The sequence below is a fragment of the Aulonocara stuartgranti genome (assembly GCF_965226115.1).
Source record: "Aulonocara stuartgranti genome assembly, chromosome: 20".
In the NCBI taxonomy this organism is placed as follows: Eukaryota; Metazoa; Chordata; class Actinopteri; order Cichliformes; family Cichlidae; genus Aulonocara; species Aulonocara stuartgranti.
Window position 1 is genome coordinate 16892501 of NC_138956.1, and position 24293 is coordinate 16916793.

At 45.9% G+C, this 24293-nt stretch overlaps 1 protein-coding gene across 1 annotated transcript in view; it reads left to right on the forward strand.

Moving 5' to 3' along the window:
* Positions 1-69: 69 nt before the first annotated feature.
* LOC309697457 (uncharacterized protein) overlaps positions 70-24293 on the forward strand; it is a 366834-nt gene continuing 342610 nt past the window's right edge. Inside the window, exon 1 of the mRNA XM_082519366.1 lies at positions 70-105. Within this exon, the coding sequence (XP_082375492.1) occupies positions 72-105 (34 nt within the window). The 5' untranslated portion in view covers positions 70-71. The remainder of the gene's footprint in view (positions 106-24293) is intronic.

The following is a 24293-nucleotide window of genomic DNA, read 5'->3' on the forward strand; positions in this document are numbered from 1 at the left end:
CCCTTGGGGGCATCTCCCATTTTGACCTCGGGACTTCCATGTTATACTCGGCACAGATGTTCCTGTACACTATGCCGGCCACTTGGTTATGGCGTTCCATGTATGGTAAGGAGCTTTCTTGTCTTTATGTTAGTGGCTTCTATCTCCTCCTTTGGCCGGCCTATTACCCCAGCAGGGTACCTGATCACGGGCAGGGCGTACGTGTTGATGGCCCGGATCTTGTTCTTACCATTCAGCTGACTCCTCAGGACTTGCCTGACCCTCTGCAGGTACTTGGTGGTTGCAGCCTTTCTAGCGGCCTCTTCATGGTTCCCATTTGCCTGCGGGATCCCCAGGTACTTGTAACTGTCCTCTATGTCTGCAATGTTGCCTTCTGGTAGTTGAATCCCCTCAGTTCTGACTACCTTCCCTCTCTTTGTTACCATCCGACTACACTTCTCCAGTCCGAACGACATTCCAATGTCATTGCTGTATAGCCTGGTAGTGTGGATCAGTGAATCGATGTCTCGTCCACTCTTGGCATACAGCTTGATGTCATCCATGTAGAGGAGGTGGCTGACAACTGCTCCGTTCCGTAGTCGGTATCCGTAGCCAGTCTTGTTAATGATCTCACTGAGGGGGTTCAGGCCTATGCAGAACAGCAGTGGGGACAGAGCATCTCCTTGGTAGATCCCGCACTTGATGGTGACTTGTGCTATGGGCTTGGAGTTGGCCTCTAGTGTTGTACGCCAAATCCCCATTGAGTTCCTGATGAAGGCTCTTAGGGTCCCATTGATCTTGTACAATTCTAGGCATTCCAGTATCCAGCTGTGGGGCATTGAGTCATAGGCCTTCTTGTAATCAATCCAGGCAGTGCACAGGTTGGTCAGTCTGGTCTTGCAGTCTCGGCTGACTGTTCTGTCTACCAGCAGCTGGTGTTTTGCACCACTGGTATTCTTGCCAATTCCTTTCTGTGTCCCGCTCATGTATTGACTCATGTGCCTGTTCATCTTAGCCGATATGATGCCTGACATGAGCTTCCATGTAGTACTGAGGCAGGTTATTGGTCGGTAGTTGGAGGGGACCGGTCCCTTCTTGGGGTCCTTGGGGATCAGGACCGTCCGACCTTCGGTTAGCCATTCCGGGTGTCTCTTGTTAACTAGCAGCTGGTTCATTTGTGCTGCCAGACGCTCGTGGAGTACAGTCAGCTTCTTTAGCCAGTAGGCGTGAACCATGTCGGGCCCTGGTGCTGTCCAACTCTTCATACTGGAGACCCTTTCTTGGATATCTGCCACTGTGATGGTTACTGGACCCTGTTCAGGGAGGTCGCTGTGGTCTGCCCTCAGATCCACTAGCCACTGAGCATTGCCATTATGGGTTGCGTCCTTCTCCAATATGCTCTTCCAGTATTGCTCCGTCTCCAGCCTTGGTGGTGCTGTTCTCTTATTATTATTGTTCCCTTGCCACTGAGAGTACACCTTTGCTGGTTTATTCTCCTGCCTTCTGTCTCTCTGGTGTACCTCCTCAAGCGGCTGGCCAAGGCTGTGAGTCTTTGCTGGGCAGTTTCCAAGGCCTCAGGTATGGACAGCTTGCTGTATTTCTTATGCACCTTTTTTGTCGCACCTTTCTGCAACTCCGTTAGTTGGCTAACCTCCCTCCGTGCTACTTTGATCTTGCCCTCTAGCCTCCTTCTCCATGGAGGGTACTGCCCCTTGTCGCTGTTCAACTTTGTAGCCAAGCATCTCACTGATCACTGCTGCCGTATTGTAGATCAGCTTGTTAGTGTCAGTAATCGTGGTTGTAGGTATTGTCCGTAGTGCTGCATTAACATCATTTAGCAGACCTTCTGAGGGTACTTCACGTAATCTTGGTAACCGGCTATGGGGGATCCAGGTTTCAAGCTTGGCCATGATCCTATTTTTTCAGGTCAGTTCCTCTCGCACTCAACGATCCTTCTCCTATCGCACTTGGGGCTATGTACCCAATCTCGGGTGGGGGTGATGATATCTCCCCCCTGACCTGGCGTCCTGACTCCTCCTTGCCGTAGCATTTGTGTTGTACCTCGTCAATCTCTAGCTGTGAGAGCAGTCCCTTCTTACGGGAAGGCTTACGCTGCTTTAGCACGTTTAGCAGCAATTTGAAACTCCAGGCGGCTAGAACGCAAAGTATCAAAGGATACCTGGAGATTATCTTTCTTCCATTTCCTCTCAGCTTGGCGGCATACACGCCACAGGGCACACATAGAATCATTAAACCAACGTTGAAAATTAGTTCTAGGAGATTTCATTTTGATCGGTGCTACAGTATCAAGGATGGAAGAACACATGGATAGCAAAGAATTAGCGATGTCGTCAACCGTATGATGTTTGGAGCAGTCAAAGCTAGTAGTAGAGGCAGAAATGAGAAAAGCCACAGAAAATTTAGTCACAGATTCATAATTAATAATACGCATAGGGCGTCGGGGATTCTCAGGAAACAGTTCAATCTTACACAGATCAGTGTCAAAGATAACTGGGAAGTGATCAGAGATCCCAACATTATCAATATGCTTAATACAAATATCCAAGCCACATGAGAAAACCAAATCGAGGGTATGGCCTTTGAAGTGGGTTGGCCCATTAACCCACTGAACAAGATTAAAAGAGTCAGTTAAGGTAAGAAAGTCTGTGGCTAAGAGGTCATTCTTACAGCAAATATCAATTTTAAAATCACCAGTAATAAGAACACAGTCATAATCAACAAAAATAGATCCTAACAGATCAGTAAAATCATGAATAAAAAATTTATTATACTTCGGCGGTCGATAAACCACGGCACACAAGTTTAGAAGAATTGACCAGTTCCACTAATTGAACTTCAAAGCTACCATAGGTAGGAGAAGGCAGCTGCCGAGCTTTCCTGTTAAATCCAGAATTGAATTCAAAATCCTGCTCCTCACATACAAGGTCTTAAATAATCAGGCCCCATCTTATCTTAATGACCTTGTAGTACCATATCACCCTATTAGAGCACTTCGCTCTCGCTCTGCAGGCATACTTGTTGTTCCTAGAGTATTTAAAAGTAGAATGAGAGGGAGAGCCTTCAGGTTTCAGGCCCCTCTTCTGTGGAACCAGCTTCCAGTTTGGATTCGGGAGACAGACACTATCTCTACTTTTAAGATTAGGCTTAAAACTTTCCTTTTTGCTAAAGCATATAGTTAGGGCTGGACCAGGTGACCCTGAATCCTCCCTTAGTTATGCTGCAATAGACGTAGGCTGCTGGGGATTCCCATGATGCATTGAGTTTTTCCCTTTCCAGTGTTAATAGACCTCTCTGCATTGAATCATATCTATTATTAATCTCTGTCTCTCTTCCACAGCATGTCTTTTATCCTGTTTTCCTTCTCTCACCCCAAATGGTCCCAGCAGATGGCCCCGCCCCTCCCTGAGCCTGGTTCTGCCGGAGGTTTCTTGCTGTTAAAAGGGAGTTTTTCCTTCCCACTGTCGCTAAAGTGTTTGCTCATAGGGGGTCATATGATTGTTGGGTTTTTCTCTGTATCTATGAAGCACCTTGAGGCGACTTTTGTTGTGATTTGGCACTATATAAATAAAATTGAATTGAATTGAATTGAGTATGGCCTGGAAGTTCCGAGGTCAAAATGGGAGACGCCCTCAAGGGTGGTGGAGAATGACCAAGCTAAGATCCTGTGGGACTACCAGATACAGACGGACAAAATGGTGGTGGCTAACCAACCGGACATAGTGGTGGTAGACAAACAGAAGAAGACGGCTGATAGACGTAGCGGTTCCGAATGACAGCAACATCAGGAAGAAGGAACATGAGAAGCTGGAGGAATACCAAGGGCCTCAGTTACAAAGAGCTCGAGAGGATGTGGAGGGTGAAGGTAACGGTGGTCCCAGTGGTAATCAGAGCACTAGGTGCGGTGACTCCCAAGCTAGGCGAGTGGCTCCAGCAGATCCCGGGAACAACATCGGAGATCTCTGTCCAGAAGAGCGCAGTCCTGGGAACAGCTAAGATACTGCGCAGGACCCTCAAGCTCCCAGGCCTAAAGGACCCGAGCTTGAAGGATAAACCGCCCACAGGGGCGAGCTGGGTGTTTTGTTTTTTTAATCTGAAACAGCATTCTGATGCTCAAAAATTCCAAATGCCAGGAGACAAAAACCCTCTCTACTATAAAACACAAGACTTTAAACTCTTATTTTGATATAGATACAGTTAAGGCTGGATCAGCTAATTTTGAACCATCCCTTAGTTATGCTGCAATAAGCTCTGGCTTCAGACTTCCCATGGTAGACACAGCACCCCATATAAAAAACACCACATACATTCCTTATGTTGTACATCAATTTAGAAATTCATATTAGGAAAAGGCTTTAGATTATGCAAAATAAAAGAAATAGGGATTGACTCAAGACTTTGCGCTATAGTGCAGACAACCAGTAAAACCGCCCACAAAGACTGAAAAGAAAGTAGGAGTGTTATGAAGACAGTCACACAAAGAAGACAGTCTTTCAGAAGTAGTTAAGAAGTTAATTAACAGGTTCAGCATGCTTCTACTTTTTTTCTCCATTTTAACAATTCAATAGGTTTGCTACATGAATGGAAACGAGCTCATTAACATTTTCTATAGTTCCTGCTCCACTGTAAAAGAATAACTTCTGTTCTTCTGATAAAAATGGAAATCACTGCCTTCAGTTGTTTCCTGTGGCTTGTAATTCATGCTGCACTCTTTTGTTGTTTCTGTGTGTCAAGCTCTGAGTGGCAGATACCGTACCACACTGGTGTATATGTATACATATACAGAATAAATCCAACAAATTGGCAGACTTTTTGAATGTCAAAAAAAAGGATCAGTTTTCTGCAAGCTGGGTGAGGAACCAGACAAAGAGCGATTCAGAAGACCCTTATGAAAAGAATATCGAGGGAACAGTTTACCCTGCCCGGGATAGGGTTACAGGGGCCCCGCCATGGAGCCAGGCCCGGGGAGGGTGCCCGAAGAGGAGACATGGGCCCATCCTCCCGCAGGCCCACCACCCGCAGGAGGAGCCATAGGGGTCGGGTGCATTGTGTGCCGGGTGGCGGCCAGGAGCGGAGGCCCTGGCGGACTGACCCCCGGCTGCCAAGACTGGCAATAGGGACATGGAATGTCACCTCTCTGGTGGAGAAGGAGCCTGAGTTAGTGCGTGAGGTTGAGAGGTACCGGCTAGATATAGTCGGGCTCACCTCTACGCATGGCTTGGGCTCTGGAACCAGTCTCCTGGAGAGGGGCTGGACTCTGTCTCAGTCTGGAGTTGCCCCTGGTGAGAGGCGGCGGGCTGGGGTGGGTATTCTAATATCCCCTCGGCTTGCTGCCCGGTGGACGAGAGGGTTTGTTCCCTGCGCCTTAGGGTCGGGGAACACCCGAGTGGCAGTTCGGAGTACCCAGCCTTCTTAGAGTCCCTGGGGGGGGGGGGGGGGGGGGTGCTGGAAGGTGCTCCACCTGGAGACTCTGTTGTCCTGCTGGGAGACTTCAATGCTCACGTGGGTAACGACAGCGAGACCTGGAGGGGCGTGATTGGGAGGAACGGCCTCCCTGATCTGAACCTGAGCGGTGCTTTGTTATTGGACTTCTGTGCTAATCACAGTTTGGCCATAACGAACACCCTGTTCGAACATAAGAGTGTCCATAAGTGCACGTGGCACCAGGACGCTCTAGGCCGTAGGTCGATGATCGATTTTGTAATCGTATCAGCAGACCTGCGACCATATGTTCTGGACACTCGGGTAAAGAGAGGGGCTGAGCTGTCAACTGATCACCACCTGGTGGTGAGTTGGATCAGGTGGCGGGGGAGGACTCTGGACAGACCTGGTGCACCTAAACGCATAGTGAGGGTGTGCTGGGAACATCTAGCAGAGGCCCCAGTCCGCGAGATCTTCAACGCACACCTCCGGCAGAGCTTCAACAGCATTCCAAGGGAGACTGGGGACATTGAGTCCGAATGGACCATGTTCAGTGTCTCCATTGCCGAAGCTGCTGCATTGAGCTGCGGCCGCAAGGTGGTTGGTGCCTGCCGTGGTGGTAATCCCCGAACCAAATGGTGGACACCAGAGGTGAAGGGAGCCACCAGGCTGAAGAAGGAGTCCTATCGGGCTTGGTTAGCCTGTGGGACTCCGGAGGCAGCCGACAGGTATCGACAGGCCAAGCGGAATGCGGCTCGGACAGTGGCTGAAGCAAGATCTCGGGTGTGGGAGGAGTTCGGAGAGGCCATGGAAAAAGACTTTCGGACTGCCTCGAAGAGATTCTGGCAAACTGTCAGGCGTCTCAGGAGGGGAAAGCGGTGCTCTACCTGCACTGTGTATAGTGCTGGCGGAGCGCTGCTGACGTCGACTGAGAAAATTGTCAGGCGGTGGAAGGAATACTTCGAGGACCTCCTTAATCCCACTGACACGTCTTCCGAGGAGGAAGCAGAGTCTGGGGATGAGGGGAATGACCCGCCAATTTCCGGGGGCGAGGTCACTGAGGCAGTTAAACAACTCCTTGGTGGCAGAGCCCCTGGTGTTGATGAGGTCCGCCCCGAGTTCCTGAAGGCTCTGGACGTTGTAGGGCTGTCCTGGTTGACACGCCTCTGCAATGTTGCGTGGAGATCAGGGACAGTACTGGACTGGCAGACCGGGGTGGTGGTCCCTATCTTTAAGAAGGGAGACCGGAGGGTGTGTTCCAACTACAGGGGGATCACACTCCTCAGCCTCCCTGGGAAAGTCTATGCTAGGGTGCTGGAAAGAAGAGTTCGTGCGCTAGTCGAACCTCGGATACAGGAAGAACAATGCGGTTTTCGTCCTGGTCGCGGAACACTGGACCAGCTCTTTATCCTCTCGAGGATACTTGAGGGTGCATGGGAGTTTGCCCAACCAGTCTACATGTGTTTTGTGGACTTGGAGAGTCCACAAAACACATGCGGATGATGTGATTCTGTTGGCTTCATCAGGTGAGGGCCTCCAGCTCGCACTGGAACGGTTTGCAGCCGAGTGTGAAGCAGCGGGAATGAGGATCAGCACCTCCAAATCTGAGGCCATGGTTCTCAGCCGGAAAAGGGTGGAGTGCCCACTCCGGGTCGGGGATGAGTTCCTGCCCCAAGTGGAGGAGTTCAAGTATCTCGGGGTCTTGTTCGCGAGTGATGGGAGAAGGGAGCCGGAGATCGACAGACGGATTGGGGCTGCAGCTGCAGTAATGCAGACGCTGCACCGGTCCGTTGTGGTGAAGAGGGAGCTGAGTGTAAAAGCGAAGCTCTCAATTTACCAGTCGATCTACGTCCCTACCCTCACCTATGGCCACGTGCTGTGGGTAGTGACCGAAAGAACGAGATCGCGGATACAAGCGGCAGAAATGAGCTTCCTCCGAAGGGTGGCTGGCCTCTCCCTTAGAGATAGGGTGAGAAGTTCGGCCATCCGGGAGGGGCTCAGAGTAGAGCAGCTGCTGCTCCACATCAAAAGGAGCCAGCTGAGGTGGTTCGGGCATCTGACAAGGATGCCCCCTGGGTGCCTCCTGGGTGAGATGTTCCAGGCATGTCCCACTGGGAGGAGGCCCCGGGGCAGACCCAGGACACGCTGGAGAGATTATATCTCTCGGCTGGCCTGGGAACGCCTTGGTATTTCCCCGGATAAGCTGGAGGAGGTGGCTGGGGAGAGGGAGGTCTGGGCCTCTTTGCTTAGGCTGCTGCCCCCGCGACCCGGCCTCTGATAAAGCGGATGAAGATGGATGGATTTGTTTAACATTTAAACCTATTTTCTGCATATTCCAGCATATAAAATAAAATAGTTTTGTGTTTACACTCACTCTTTCAAATAGATGCATGTAAAGCACAGCAGAAAATAAATAAAATCAAAGACTCAGCGGTCCTGTTGCGCTATTTTCACCTGTGGGGCAGGTGAGGTTTGCCCTGGTGCAGGTGTGCCGCAGCGGTCAGTGGAAGGATCCGGCAGTATCTCTGTGAATTTCACATTCCAGCGGCAGCCTATGTAGTGCTTGCTCGGACGTTTAGGGGGTTTTTCGCTGTAAAAAGAAGTTTTCTTCCCACGCAGTGAGCAGCGGATGCTAATGTTTTTGTCACTTTTTACAGAACCAAACTCAAAGTAAGGTCAGTACTTCCACGCTTTAAATGCTGCATGGTCATACTTTCTCCCGCACTCATTTTATTATCCATTTTTGATCTGCACACAGTTGTTGCCACAAATGTCGCACTCGCTTACGTCATTGTCATGAGACACTCTCGCAGGAGGAAAAAAAAAAAAAAATTCACGGTTTTAGTAACGCAGTGTGCTTACGGGAATAGTAATCCCTTACTTTACTCGTTACTCGAAAAAATTTATTGGATTATAGTAGTAGACACAAAGAAACACAGGGCTTAAATACAAAGAGGGAGCAATCAGGGAATGGGTAACAGGAGGGAAACACAGCTGGGGCAAATCAGGCCTAACGAGACAAGGGGAAGCAAAACCAGACACATTAACATCAGACATGGACTTTCAAAGTAAAACAGGAGACATAACACAGACTCACAGGCAGGCACTATAACAAAGGGAACAGAGACGTGGGACCAGGGCAGACACAGACACTAACAGGACGTTTGGATACAGCAGACAGGGGAGACAGCAACTATGGAACACAGACAGAAAACCAGAACACTAAAAAACTCTAACCAAACCCCACCCAAAGAACCTAAACTAAGAATAATCCTAAAACCCATAAAGCAAAGCTAGAATATAATGAAATAACAAAATCAAAGAACCAAAAACACAAAACGCTGGGTCAACGACCCAGGGACCCTAACAGTACCCCCCCCCCCCTTAAGGGCTGGCTTCAAGACAGCCCAAACCAGAACACCAAAAACAACCCAACCAGGGTGGGCGGTGGGGGAAACAGGACTGAGCCAGAAACCAAAACACAGGGAACAAAGTTCAAAACAACAGCACTGAGGCCCAGGAACAGTCCAAAAGCAAACAAACAAAAGAGCCCATGAAAGGCGCAGAGGCCCAGGCAACAGTCTCAAAAAGGCTCAGGGGGCCGGCCCGGAGGCTGATGGCCCAAGAGCCCAGAAAACAGTTCAGGGGGCCGGGCAGGCGGGAGGCACTGGCAGCGACCAAGCAGATCAGGAGGCCGGCCGGGACGGCAACGACGTCCAGTCATCGGCCTGGAAAGCGGCCGAACAGGACGTGCAGGACAGGCAGGCCCAGACGGCATGGGGACCTCAGTCACCAACGACGCGAGGCAGGACCGGGCGACGCCGAAGGCGAAGACACGGAGGCGGGACCGGGCGGAGCTGAAGACGGAACCGGGCGAGGGTGAAGACTCGGAGGCGGGACCGGGTGAGGGTGGTGAGGGTGGTGACGCTGCAGGCGACGGCGTGGGAGCCGCAGGTGGTTGCTGGACGGGCCCCTCGGACCCTCCAGCGGAGGCAGGTTGCTGGACGGATGACCGAGGAGAGGAGTGACGGTGGCGTCACTTCCTTCTAGACGAGGGAACAGGAACCGGTGGAGAAATGGAGACCTCCTCATCCTCCGACCACATAGCCGCCAGGAAAAAGGCAGGCGAATGGACAGGCGAACAAGGTCCCGGCTGGTGTGGGGAAGGAGAGGAAGTGTGCGGTAGCGATGAGGCAGGTGGTGAGTGTGTGTTGTCCTGGGGCGGCGGTAAAGAAGTGGAGGTGGAGGTAGAGAGGGCAAGCTCGCCAGCCCTGACTTGCTCCCTCCAGGCAGCTATGGAGCTGCCCAGCACAGTGTCCGTAGAAAGTTGAGTAAGCCGAGGGTTGCTCCGAATGATGGCATCTACAGCGCTTAGCCCAACTGCCATGGTCCTCAAATCGTTGGCCTGAGCAATGCGGTCAAGGAGCTTAATCATCCGCTCCATCTCAGCGTTGAATTCAAAAGCTGAAGAGTCTGCGGGGTCCATGTTCTGGTCGTGATCTTCTGTCATGGAACGGCTGTGTGCAGGCAGGAGTGGAAGTAGAAGGACCCAAAGTGCAGACACTCGGAGGCGGAAAGTAACTCAAAACTCAGGTTTTATTGCTGGATGGCAAAAAGTGGCAAAACGTGGCAAACGTAACAAAAATCCAAAATCCAAATAAACTTACATGACCAGGCAGACAGAACACACAGCCTAAATGAGAGTAGATCACAACACAGACACAAAGAAACACAGGGCTTAAATACACAGAGGGAGCAATCAGGGAATGGGTAACAGGAGGGAAACACAGCTGGGGCAAATCAGGCCTAACGAGACAAATATTGTTGGGCAAGATACTAACCCCGTGTTTGCCTACTGGTGGTGGTCAGAGGGCCCGGTAGCGCCAGTGTCCGGCAGCCTCGCCTCTGTCAGTGCGCCCCAGGGCAGCTGTGGCTACAATGTAGCTTGCCATCACTAGTGTGTGAATGTGTGTGTGAATGGGTGAATGACTGAATGTAGTGTGAAGCGCTTTGGGGTCCTTAGGGACTAGAAAAGCGCTATACAAATGCAGGCCATTTACCATTCAAGGGGAAGCAAAATCAGACACATTAACATCAGACATGGACTTTCAAAGTAAAACAGGAAACATAACACAGACTCACAGGCAGGCACTATAACAAAGGGAACAGAGACATGGGACCAGGGCAGACACAGACACTGACTGGACGTGGGGATACAGCAGACAGGGGAGACAGCAACTATGGAACACAGACAGAAAACCAGAACACTAAAACTCTAACCAAACCCCACCCAGAGAACCTAAACTAAGAATAATCCTAAAACCCATAAACAAAGCTAGACCCAGGGACCCTAACATCTGTACTATAGATGTAGTATGTAGTGGTTGGTTGTGGACAGTGTTGGGGAGTAATGGAATACATGTACCGCCGTTACGTATTTAAAATACAAAATATTAGTAACTGTATTCCGTTACAGTTACCGCTTAAAAAGGTGGTAATCAGAATACAGTTACTTTGTCGAAATAAATGGATAACACTGCGGTACTTTCCTGTTTCATATTGTGGCGGGTCAGGACTGTTTGGGTTTTGTTTGACAGCTACGTTCTGTTGTTCCAGGCGGCAGCGTTACGGTTGCCATGGTTACAGGGCGACGCTCTCTCTCTCTCTGCGACTGTGTGTTTCCTGGGTGAGAGAGCGCCTTTTTGTTGTTGTTGTTGTTGTGCTAAGCTAACAGGCAGAATGCTTCAAGCATAGCTCTAAAGAATGTAGCATCATAGCAGTGTAGTTCGTGCTGCAGGGAGAATGGACTGCCATACACGTAGGGTTGCCAACCGTCCCTTAAAATACGGAATCGTCCCGTATTTCAAAACAAAAGTACACGTCCCGTATTGAGCTAATAAGGGACGCGCTTTGTCCCGTAATACAGTGAGAATCAAAAGTAGTCTATAACTTTTAATGGAATTAACGCTTTGTTTGAAAACATAATTCCCAGCCCCTCTCCTGCGTTGTGACCAATGAGCTGACAGCACACTTATGACAATTCGAGTATGACAATTCAGATTACCGCTCATCTCATTGGTCGAGGAAAGGTCGCTTACGGAGAAAATACCGGAAGACAACAGATGACCAAAGCAAGAAGCATGGCCAACAGGGAAACAAACGCCGACACTGCGGTGCAAGTCTCGGACGACAGTAAACCTAAAGCTGGGCAAACACTGCGATTTTTTCAGTCACGTTATTCAGCTCCTGCTCAAACTGCACGATTGACTCGCAGGGGTTAGAAGTTGGTAGGTCACGATGCAGGGTCTCACACTATACCGCCCGATGCTCTGATGCGACCTGAGTGCTCACACTGTGCCTCCATAAAATGAAGGTTATAACAGAAAATCTGTCGCGCTCTCTCTCTCCGTCTTACACTCACACACCACCACCATCAACTTTGCTAAATTGCTAATGAAAAACACTGATCAGGCAGCTGTGATTGAGCAGCAATGTAAATCCACCTATTTTCACGGTTGTGGTGGTCGTGATAATTTTGTGATGCCACATCGGCATCGGATGAGCTTTCCAAAGTTCTACAAGTTGTGCCTCCATCGCTTGTGTCCAGATCACAGGCTGCACAGCCGCGCTGCTCCATCTTTTACACCAACGTTTACGTGTTTGCGCGCGAGCAGTGTGAGCGGCTGTGGTGAGACCCTCACGAGCGATTGATGATCGGGAGCTGGTCGTGAGGTGTTAATCACTTCTCGTTACCCCACGTATACTACACGACGCACGATGAAGGCCAAAATCGGTCCGATCACTCAAAAATCGGCTCAAAATGGGCCTAAAACCGCACAGTGTGAGCCCAGCATTAGAGCAGCAATGTTTGTTCCCCTCAGAGAAAGGGAAGACTGGGAAAAGGAAAACACCTGGCTGGAAAAAGTTAATATGGGCATGTGCAGTGAATATCAGCGCTATGTGGCCAGAAGTGTGATAATATAATTTATTTTGTGTAATAAACAACTGCAAGGATAGATGATTACAACAAATAGATGACTAATACAGTAATACATAGATGAATAATGATGAGTTAAGATGCGTAATCATGGGAACAAGCGGGTTTACAAACAGGAGCAGCTGATTAGCATTAGAAAAGCTGAAATAATACCTCAACTGAAGCCAATTGTACTAAATGCACTAAATGTGCACTGTTACAAGAATGTTTTTCTTTCTATTGTTTTCTATTATTTTAAGTTAAGCAGGACAGAGTTCTTTTAAAGAAAGATTTACTTATATTCTCAAAAGTTAAGCATGACAGGCTTCTGTTTAAGAAGGAGACCTGTTTTATTGTGTTAATGTTGTCATTTTGAGCTAAAAATAAATGGCTAAATGATCATTTGTTTCACATGTGTTCATATCACAAAGAATACACATCTACTTAAATCAAATTCAAGTCAAATGGTTAAAAAAATAATTTCACACACACAAAAAAGAGCTAGAAAATTCACCACACTGGGAAGGGTGAAGACAACTGGGTCGCCCGGCCCTGGCCACGAGGTGTCCCTTATTTATTTTTCAGGGAGTTGGCAACCCTACATACACGTTATGGGTCTGTGAGCGCGAGGAGGCAGAAAAAGGGGAGTGGAAAGGTACAAGTTGTCATTGAGGAAAAACGGGAGCTGGAAGCATGTAAATATAATAATAACCACTGCAGCCAAGAAGAGAGCCTGACGAGCCCAGTTGTAAGTGAGCTATTAAGGCTCGACTGTACACCGTGTTCGTGTTTTCCTCCGAAAACAATAAGTTCCGTTGGAGCAGCCTTTCAACGCCTCTCTCTGTCTCTCGCAAGAAAAGTTGACCCACACGACAAAGTAAAGCTATTTTTCCGCTACGAGCCGACAGGGACCCCGCCGTATTAGTCAGAGGTCCCTTTACTACAGTTCGGAGTCGCGGACCTTCAGTAACAGTAATAAATCACACAGCAATAGTACATTCACGTTGTTGTAGAAAGCATGATAATATATTAAGTAATCCAAAGTATTCAGAATACGTTACTGTCATTGAGTAACGTAACGGAATACGTTACAGAATACATTTTGGGGCATGTATTCTGTATTCTGTAATGGAATACATTTTAAAAGTAACCTTCCCAACACTGGTTGTGGAGGATTAATTTTGCCTAATACTCCACACACATGGAGTGTGTGGTACAACATTAGTTGTTCCTTCCCTGCACTGTGAATGAATGTTTCTAAGTATACATTTAAAGTATACAACATTTTGGAATGAAATGACAATGTCTGCTGTTTTCTAGACTAAAGAAGGGCAGAATTGCTTTTATGTTCAATATAAAATGTAATTGTCTGTAAAATTAAATTAGTGTTTACCAGTGAATGATCACACTGAGTGAAATGCACATTCAATTCAATTCAATTCAATTTTATTTATATAGCGCCAAATCACAACAAAAGTCGCCTCAAGGCGCTTCATAGATACAGAGAAAAACCCAACAATCATATGACCCCCTATGAGCAAGCACTTTGGCAACAGTGGGAAGGAAAAACTCCCTTTTAACAGGAAGAAACCTCCGGCAGAACCAGGCTCAGGGAGGGGCGGCCATCTGCTGCGACTGGTTGGGGTGAGAGAAGGAAGACAGGATAAAAGACATGCTGTGGAAGAGAGACAGAGGTTAATAACAGATATGATTCAATGCAGAGAGGTCTATAAATACATAGTGAGCGAGAAAGGTGACTGGAAAGGAAAAACTCAATGCATCATGGGAATCCCCCGGCAGCCTACGTCTATTGCAGCATAACTAAGGGAGGATTCAGGGTCACCTGGTCCAGCCCTAACTATATGCTTTAGCAAAAAGGAAAGTTTTAAGCCTAACCTTAAAAGTAGAGATAGTGTCTGTCTCCCGAATCCAAACTGGAAGCTGGTTCCACAGAATCAGAATCAGAATCAGAATCAGAATACTTTATTGATCCCTGGGGGAAGAGGGGCCTGAAAACTGAAGGCTCTCCCTCCCATTCTACTTTTAAATACCCTAGGAACAACAAGTAGGCCTGCAGAGCGAGAGCGAAGTGCTCTAATAGGGTGATATGGTACTACAAGGTCATTAAGATAAGATGGGGCCTGATTATTTAAGACCTTGTATGTGAGGAGCAGGATTTTGAATTCAATTCTGGATTTAACAGGAAGCCAATGAAGGGAAGCCAAAACAGGAGAAATATGCTCTCTCTTTCTAGTCCCTGTCGGGACTCTTGCTGCAGCATTTTGGATTAGCTGAAGGCTTTTCAGTGAGTTTTTTGGACATCCTGATAATAATGAATTACAGTAGTCCAGCCTGGAAGTAATAAATGCATGAACTAGTTTTTCAGCGTCACTCTGAGACAGGATATTTCTAATTTTAGAGATGTTGCGCAAATGGAAGAACACAGTCTTACATATTTGTTTAATATGTGCATTGAAGGACATGTCCTGGTCAAAAATGACTCCAAGGTTCCTCACAGCGTTACTGGAGGCCAAGGTAATGCCATCCAGAGTAAGAATCTGGTTAGATACCATATTTCTAGGCTTTTCAGGGCCGAGTACAATAACCTCAGTTTTATCTGAATTAAGAAGCAGAAAGTTAGCGGCCATCCAGGTCTTTATGTCTTTAAGACATTCCTGCAGTTTAACTAATTGGTGTGTGTTATCTGGCTTCATGGACAGATAGAGCTGGGTGTCATCTGCATAGCAGTGAAAATGTATGCTATGTCTTCTAATGATACTGCCTAAGGGAAGCATGTATAATGTAAACAGAATTGGTCCTAGCACTGAACCCTGTGGAACTCCATAATTAACCTCAGTGTGTGAAGAGGACTCTCCATTTACATGAACAAATTGGAGTCTATTAGATAGATATGATACAAACCACTGCAGTGCAGTACCTGTGATACCTACAGCATGTTCTAATCGCTCTAATAGGATATTATGGTCGACAGTATCGAATGCTGCACTAAGGTCTAGCAGGACAAGCACAGAGATGAGTCCACTGTCAGAGGCCATAAGAAGATCATTTGTAACCTTCACTAAAGCTGTTTCTGTGCTGTGATGAGCTCTGAAACCTGACTGAAACTCTTCAAATAATGAAGAGTGAATGCAGAAGTTGCAGTAAGTTGATGTAAGCTACAGTAACAGCAGACAGAGTTATTTTTATTTCAAGCTAACTTGAAAATAATAACAGGAAAGTGTTTAAACAGACATTATTAACACATTTATATATATTGACACAGTGGACCGGCATGACTATACAGGTTTTATCATGATACTCGGTTGGAACTCCAGCTTTAGGTCAACTTGGGTAATGCTTTTGTAAGGCTCCTTGGGTTAATGGTATTCTTCCTGGCAGATCCTCAAACTCTGTCAGGTTGGATAGAAGCGATTCAACAACTGTCAAAGATCCATCCCAAGACCATTGCAGCATTTTTAGCTGCATTCTTTTGGTCACTGGGTGCTCTGTAAAGTGAACTGCCATCTGTAAGTCTCCTGTATGGAACTGATTTTCTCATGGACTTTTCTTGCTTTTGCTTCATTCAGTCCCATTTCATATTGTCTCATACACATACCTGCCATAGCATAAAATCAGTTTGCTTTAATAAATGACATCATTTTCTGACCAAAGTCCAGAGTTTTTATTTCTGTCTGCTGCTATAATGTTGCCTACTAGGAAAATATCCAATTTAGCAATTCTTCTGCATGAGATTGATTTAACTTCACTTCAAAAATCCTTCCACCTGAATTCTGGACAGCATGCTGACAGGAATTGTGCAACCGACATCCTGCTGGTCACTGTGAAGCTGAGTTTGGTACACTCTACTTTATGTTTGTTGGTCAGCATTCAACCAAATGTGCATTTTCACATTTCATATTCATATTCAAGGGTGTATTTTATCTAATTACACAGCAAGAAATCATGGTTTGAAAGATTGTGTGCCTGTTATTATCAACTAGCAGGTACTGCCCCCTGGGTTTAGGTACTTCCTATCCATCTTTTTTCTGCAAAGATTAAATGTAAAACAACTGATATTCACAATTTTATAAGTCAGCAGGGAGATAGCTAGCTACTTTTCATCTAAGGATGATATAACATATTCAGACTGAAGTATTTCTAAAGAAAAAGAAAAGAAACACACACACACACGAAACAAATAAACAAAAAATACAGCTCTGTTATTACTTTGGACATAAAGATGGAAAACTAATTAGCAGCACTGTCATATTTTGAGGGTTAGTGAATTTGGACTAGCTGACATATAATGGTGTGCTACCTGGTGGCTGTCTACAGAGCTATGGTTAGGCTAATATAAACACATTAGCACAGGGAAGATGTAGATAGGGGACAAAACTTTAGCCTGGAAAGCATTTGAGAGTCATCTACAGCACAAGGTTAGTTGTTAATATGTTGCTGCACAACTCTCTATGACAAAGTCCTGGTGAACATGATGCCCGCATTGTGAGCCTGCACTGCAGTGTACACCATGAGCTTTTACTTAGCATAAAGTTGTGCTGTGATGAACAGTGCTGATAACAAATCAGAGAGGCTAAGAATGACCACTTGCCTTTCATAGGTCTTTTTCTACTAAAAAAAACAAGACACAAAGATTTACAACATGCTGGTACATCACCACTCAGTAAGCGGATTCATCATGCCCGTGTGCCACTGTTTATTAAACATCCTATGTATTCCTTTGCCTTATAAGAAGAGACAGAGAAAAGTCAAATCACTTCTCTTGCTTTACCGAAAATCTCACATGAAGCCATTCTGAGATCTGACTACATGCTGGGTTATAGCTTTATAGTCACTCATCTTTATCCTTGTCCATTTACAAGAAATAAGCAGGATATTCAGAATATTACCATGGTAACTGAGGCTATGCAAGTTCGTGTTTACTGGTTTATCTTTCGAGAGTGAGGGTGAGTCATTTTAAAGGATGGATATATAAAGAATAATTGTTTGGAATGCCATAGTCTCATCTAAAAGCCAATTTCCTGGATGCTAAGTATTTTTCCATTATTGCTATTTAATGTGGAAATAAAGTAAAAGCACATTGAACGTAAACCTGCATGTTACTGCTTGTGCATTCCATGTCCACACTGATAAGGATGGCTACTGTATTATTGTGGCTTACCACCCCCTAGTGGGCATAACTGTGAAAACAACAGATACCAGCAAAACCTGTAAGAGACACTCCCCACATAGCAAAATTGGTATGGCCTGGATCTGTCCCACACAATGTGCTTACACATGGCCCACATACTGCAAAGAATGACAGCCCTTTGGTGGCCCAGACCAGGTTTGCCAGAGGTAATCCACATATGGGCCAGCACAAGGCCAGTTGCAGACTGGCCCAGAACAAGTTCAGCTCTGGCCCCAGATGTCAGCCTAATATGTACCTTAATCAAGCCATGTAATAACAACATGTGCCGGAACATGATAGTGCAAAAGTAACATGACAAAACTCTGTTCAGACAGTGAATGGACTGATTCTTATATAGCGCTTTTCTGCTCTCCTGGAATACTCAAAGTTCTCTATACAACATGCCACACGCACCCAATCATACACTTTCTCTAAACTGAGTGCTTCTTAACTACATTCATACTCTTGACATGCAGACTGAAGGAGCCAGGGATCAAACCACTAACCTTCTGATCAGTAGGTGACCTGCTCTACCTCCTGTGATACAGCCACCCATTGCTTATTTCTTTCAAAAAAAAAAAAAAAAAACAACATTACGCACCTATATCACAGTGTTATTAGAAAATAAACATTTTCTCTTTTGTTTTGAAAAAAAATGTACTGTGTCCATCTTAGACAAAACTATTATTCTTCATTACAGTTATATGCATGACATCTTAACATAAGCATAGAATAGGCATGTCAAGCATATGATAACCCTTTTTAAACTGAACACAGTCCAATCTTCCCTCTGAGATACTCAAACTTTTGTCTAGGCAGTGGTTTGGTTAACATGTCAGCCTTCATGTTTTCTGTACAGCAGTACTTCAGCTGGATTTGTCCATTTTGCACACATTCACGAATGTAGTGGTAACGAATGTCTATGTGCTTTGTTCTTGCATGATCGACTGGATTTTTTGCTCCTTGATTGTCCTCCAGGATCACTGTTGCTGTGGTCTCCATTCCAAGCTCAGTTAGTAGTCTTCTTAACCAAACTCCTTCTTGTGCAGCTTGGCTCAAAGCAATATACTCAGCCTCTGCAGTTGAAAGTGCAACTGTTGCTTGTTTCTATGCCAACTGACTGCACCTCCTGCAAGTAGAAAGATGTTTCCAGTTGTAGAACGTCGATCGTCCTGATCACCTGTCCAATCAGCATCTGAATACCCAACCAAGGTTCCTGTTTCTGTCCTTTGATATTTGAGCCCCAGGTTTAGAGTTCCTTTCAAATATCTTAGGATTCTTTTCACAGCTGTCAGGTGTGTAGTGTTTGGGTTTGCATTGAACCTTGACACCACACTCACTGCTTGTGCAATATCTGGTCATGTGGCCATGGCAGCATGCAATAAACTTCCAACCATTGACTGATACATGCTTGGGTTTACAGGTTGACTGACATCATCACTCTTTCTTAATTTGACATTTGTGTCAGCTGGAGTTGCTGGATTGGCACTGTCCATTCCATACTTTTGTAGTATGTTTTCAATATACTGTCTCTGATGAAGCATAACATGGTTTTTGTCCTTGTCTTGGATCACTGAGATGCCCAGAATGTAGGATAGCTCACCCATGTCTTTAATTTTGTAGTGTTTCTTCAGAGTATCCTTTAAGGTCTTCATGCTCTCTGCTGATTCTGCAATCAAAATCAGATCATCAACATACACAGCCAATATTTCCAACTCCTGACCTGTTCTAACAAACACACACTGATCTGAAGTACTCTGTGTAAAACCAATACTTTTCATGAACTCTGTAAAAGCTTTGCTCCAGCAACGTGGAGACTGCTTCAGTCCATATATTGACTTGTTTAGTTTGCACACTAGATGTTCCTGCCCAGGTTTGATGTAACCCTCTGGCTGCTCCATGTAGATTTCCTCTTCCAGGTGTCCATTCAAGAATGCAGTCACAACATCCATTTGATGCACATTTAGATTGTTTTGCACAGCAAATGACAACAATGTACGAATTGAACCAAATCGTACAACTGGAGAGAATGTTTCATCATAGTCTGCACCATAAATCTGTGAATAGCCTTTGGCAACAAGTCTGCACTTGTATCTTTCCACTTGTCCATCACTGTGATGCTTAACTTTAAAGACCCACTTTGATCCAACTGCTTTGCGATCCTTTGGTAGATCCACTAAATCCCATGTGCCATTCTCTAGCAGTGACTCATATTCCAAATCAGCTGCTTCTTTCCACTCCTTTGCATTTGGACCTGACATAGCCTCTTCGAGTGTATTTGGTTCTGTGACACAACAGATGTTTGCATAATGATCAACTGTAGTTACATCAGCAAACTCCTCAAATCCATATCTCTTTGGAGGTCTTCTGATCCGCTGATCTCCTTTTGCAGCTTCACTGGCGACAGTCTCCTCAGTACTTGTTTGTCTTTCACCCGTGTGTAGTATCACCTCATTCCCCAAACCGAGATCTTTTTCACTTTGTTTGCATTTAAACTCTGTTTCATTGAAGACCACATCTCGTCGACTCAGTATTTTTCCTTTTTCCTCATCCCACAGCCAGGTAGCCTTTTGCATTGGTTGCATATCCCAGGAAACGAACTTTCACTGCCTTTTTGTCCAGCTTCTTTCTCTCTGTGTCTGAAACATGAGCATAAGCAATACAACCAAATACTTTCATAGGGCTAATGTCTGGGTTTTTTCCATACCATCTCTGATAGGGTGTTTCGTTCTTTAAAGCAGATGTTGGGAGCCTATTCTGTATGTAAGTTGCAGTAGCAACAGCTTCTGCCCAGAATATGTTTGGCAACTTTGCATGTGACAGCATGCTTCTAGCAGATTCCACTAGAGTTCTGTTTTTTCTCTCTGCAAACCAATTTTGCTGTGGTGTGTGTGGTACAGTCATTTCATGGTGGATGCCTTGAGCTTTCAAATATTCTTGAAACTCTTTAGATGTGTATTCCCCACCATTGTCAGTTCTGAGTCTTATTACTCCCTGTCCACATTCATTTGAGAAGGTTCTTTCAAACTCTTTGAACTTGCTCGGGACTTCCGTTTTTTCTCTTATGAAATACACTTTACAACATCTGGAGTAGTCATTAATGAAAGTTACAAAGGACTTTTTTCCTCCTAGTGACTCAGTTTGAAAAGGACCACAAACGTCACTATGCACTAATTGCAACTTGCGTTTTGTTCGTATTTCTCCCACTGATTTGTAAGGTTTTCCTGATAATTTGCCCTCAACACAAGCTTCACAAAAAATGTCCTCCTCTTAACTCCTTTTACCAAGTTTTTGACTTTTTTCAGATTTGTAGTGTGACCTAGGCGCTGATGCCACATACTTGCTGGAACTGAAGCAGTTGACACTCCATGACAGGTTGTGCAGTTTCCCTCAATATCCAGCTGATACAAGCCGTCACATCTTTGTGTTCCCATTCCATGGAGAGCTCCATTCTTTCCTCTTATGTAGCAATGAGTCCTTTTGAACTTCACTGTGTTTCCCTTCTTGGCAGCAGCTCCCACTGAGAAAAGGTTCATTGATAATTTGGGAACATACAGCACATCATACATTGTGGCATCTTTTCCATTACTAACTCTGAATGACATTTTCATTGTTATGTTGCCCAGACCTAAAGCCTCAACTACTCTGCCATCACCGAGTTTTACTGTTTGTGGTTCTGAAAACTCTTGGTAGTCCTGTAGAGCTTCTTTATTTCTTTATTTCTTTAGACCGATGTGTGTTCTCTGATCAATAATTACCCATCTCTGTTTGCTGATACTCCCTCTCGCACTTCTGTCCTCGAACATGACATAGATGTAGGTGACCACCCTCCGATCAAACAACACGCTTATCGTGTGAACCCTACCAAACGTGCACTTTTTCAGCAAGAAGTTTCCTACCTGCTGGGAAATGGTCTTGCTGTCCCTAGTTCGAGTGCCTGGAGTTCCCCATGCCTTCTTGTGCCGAAGGAAGACAAAACTCCACGTTTTTGTAGTGATTTTCGCAAGGTGAACAGTGTGACCAAACCCGACTCCTACCCTCTTCCCCGCATGGAAGATTGTGTGGATAGGGTTGGCTCCGCAAAGTTTGTCACCAAACTGGATTTATTAAAGGGTTATTGGAAAGTTCCCCTCACTCCGCGTGCATCTGAAATTTCTGCTTTTGTCACTCCTGATCACTTCCTCCAATACACCGTCATGCCTTTTGGCCTTCGAAATGCCCCTGCCACATTCCAACGCCTTATGCACATTGTCTTAGGTAGTGTCACAAACTGTGAAGTGTACTTAGACGACATTGTAGCCTATTCAGAGACTTGGTCAGATCACCTTGGAACACTCACGGAGATTTTTGAAAGATTAAAAGAGGCATCCCTTACCCTAAATCTTGCCAAATGTGACTTTGGTAAGGCCACTGTGACTTATCTAGGGAAGCAGGTGGGTCAGGGACAGGTGCGCCCCCTGCTGGCTAAAATCCAGGCTATCCTAGATTTCCCTGTGCCTCGCACTAGACGTGAGCTTCGCCGGTTCCTTGGTATGGCCGGCTATTATCGTGGCTTCTGTAAGAATTTTGCAGATGTAGTTGCACCTCTCACCAGTCTCACAAGTGTATCAAAACCATTCGTATGGTCCCCCACCTGCCAGAATGCTTTTGAGTCTGCCAAAGCTCTCCTCTGCAGCACACCAGTACTTGCCGCTCCTGTTTTCACACATCCGTTTAAACTTGAGGTGGATGCCAGCGCCAACGGTGCAGGTGCGGTACTGTTGCAGGAGGATAGGCAGGGTGTTGATCACCCAATTGGTTACTTTTCGAAAAAATTCAACTCCCACCAACAGAAATACAGCACCATTGAAAAAGAAGCTCTCTCCCTATTGCTTGCTCTACAGCATTTCGAGGTCTATGTCGGTTCCAGTTCAGCACCTGTCATTGTTTACACAGACCACAACCCCCTCGTGTTTTTGACCCGAATGCGAAATTCTAACCAAAGGCTCATGAGATGGTCCCTCTTAGTACAGGATTTCAATCTGGAGATCCATCACAAGAAAGGGACAGAGAATGTACTGGCAGATGCGCTGTCACGTGGTTTTCGGAACCCCTAAGCGCCAAACATCTTTAGGGGAGATGTTTGGTCTTGGGAAGGGGGGTGTTATGGCCCTGTCCATAATCTGTTTTGGTGGCTGTTGTTGTCTGTTCCTTTAAGTCTTTGCAGGTCCCGGAGTGGATGAGCTGACGGCTGCTGATTGGTCCCCTGGCCATGTGATCTTCTTCAAATCCCTCACCAGCAGTTGTCCCGGGGCAGCCACTGACAGCAGCAGCAGACCTGACCCTGGCCTCCAAAACTTGAGACTTTTGTGCTTGTGATTTGTGCGGCTTCTCTGAGTTTTGTATATAGTGTGTATATTAGCTTTCATTGTACATAGCACATTGTAAATAGCACTGCAACAGAAGGGGTGAGCTGCCGTATTGTTTTTCCTTGCACTGTTTTCTCCTGTTTATTTCAGTTAGGGAGTTAGGTGTAGCGCTTGTCTTTTGTTTGATGTTTGATTTCACATAGGGTTTTAGATAGCACCTCCTCCTGACTTAGCTTGTTTTGTTTGTTATTTTGGCCTTTGTTCACCCTGGAGCTTCATTTTTGCAGTGTAGATAATAAAACACGATTCACTAAGGAATTGGTTTCCCTCTGTGTATGGTTTTGGGGACCAGGGCGGGGCAGTCTTTTCAAACTTATGTTGCGTTCCTGTACCCCTAGACTGGGGCGTAACACATGTCATGTGTTTTGATGCTCCTGAATCAATTAACCATTCTTCTTGTTGTGCATCACTTTTACATGACTCATTTACAACAAAAGCTCCCTCATATGAGTCCTCTTTGTCCTATACACCATGCTTTTAGCCTTGTGGGCCTTGTATTTCTTTTTAATGCTTGGACAATCACGCTTGATATGTCCTTCCTTCCCACATTTGTAACATCTCCATGAGTCGGAGCTGTTTGCTCCCACTGTTTTTGATCCACTCTGTTCATTTCTATGCATCTGAGATGACATCGCTGATACACTACTGGACACAGTGGTGTTGTCAGTAAGCACTCGCTTTTGTTCCTCATTTATCAAGGCTTGTTGAACAAACTGTCAGACTGTCCATCTTTGTCTCCAAAGCAGTAACAACAGTTGCATAGCTGGGTGGCAAACTACCTAGAAGGGTGACAATTTGATCTTCCTCTTCAATTACAGAACCTATTGCCCCTAGCTGATCAGTAAGTTCCTTCATCCTCTTTAAATGATCATTGAGATGTTCTCCTTCCTTCATTTCACACCGGAAGTACTTCTTCTTCAGAAATAGCTTGTTAGCAACAGTATCTCTTTCAAACTGTGCTTTTAGCATCTCCCATGCTTCTTTGGGGGTCTTACAGTTTGTTATCAAGTACAATTGGGGTGTACTTACATTCAGTACCAGCACTGAAAATGCCTTTTCTTTCTTCCGTTCAAATTCAGCTCGTGCTTGGGCATTAGAATCAGCAGCTAACTGCTCTATCTCCTGTACCATAGTACCCACAGTCCTTTTGCCTTCAACAGGTGCTCCAGTTGAAATTTCCACGTTGCCCAATTCTCCGCTCAGCTTGTCAATAAACAGTCTATCTTCCATTGGGAATCCCACAATTCTGTTTATGACTCCCAAAAGAAAACGTGTTAGCAGCTTCCCTTGGCGACCTCTGGGC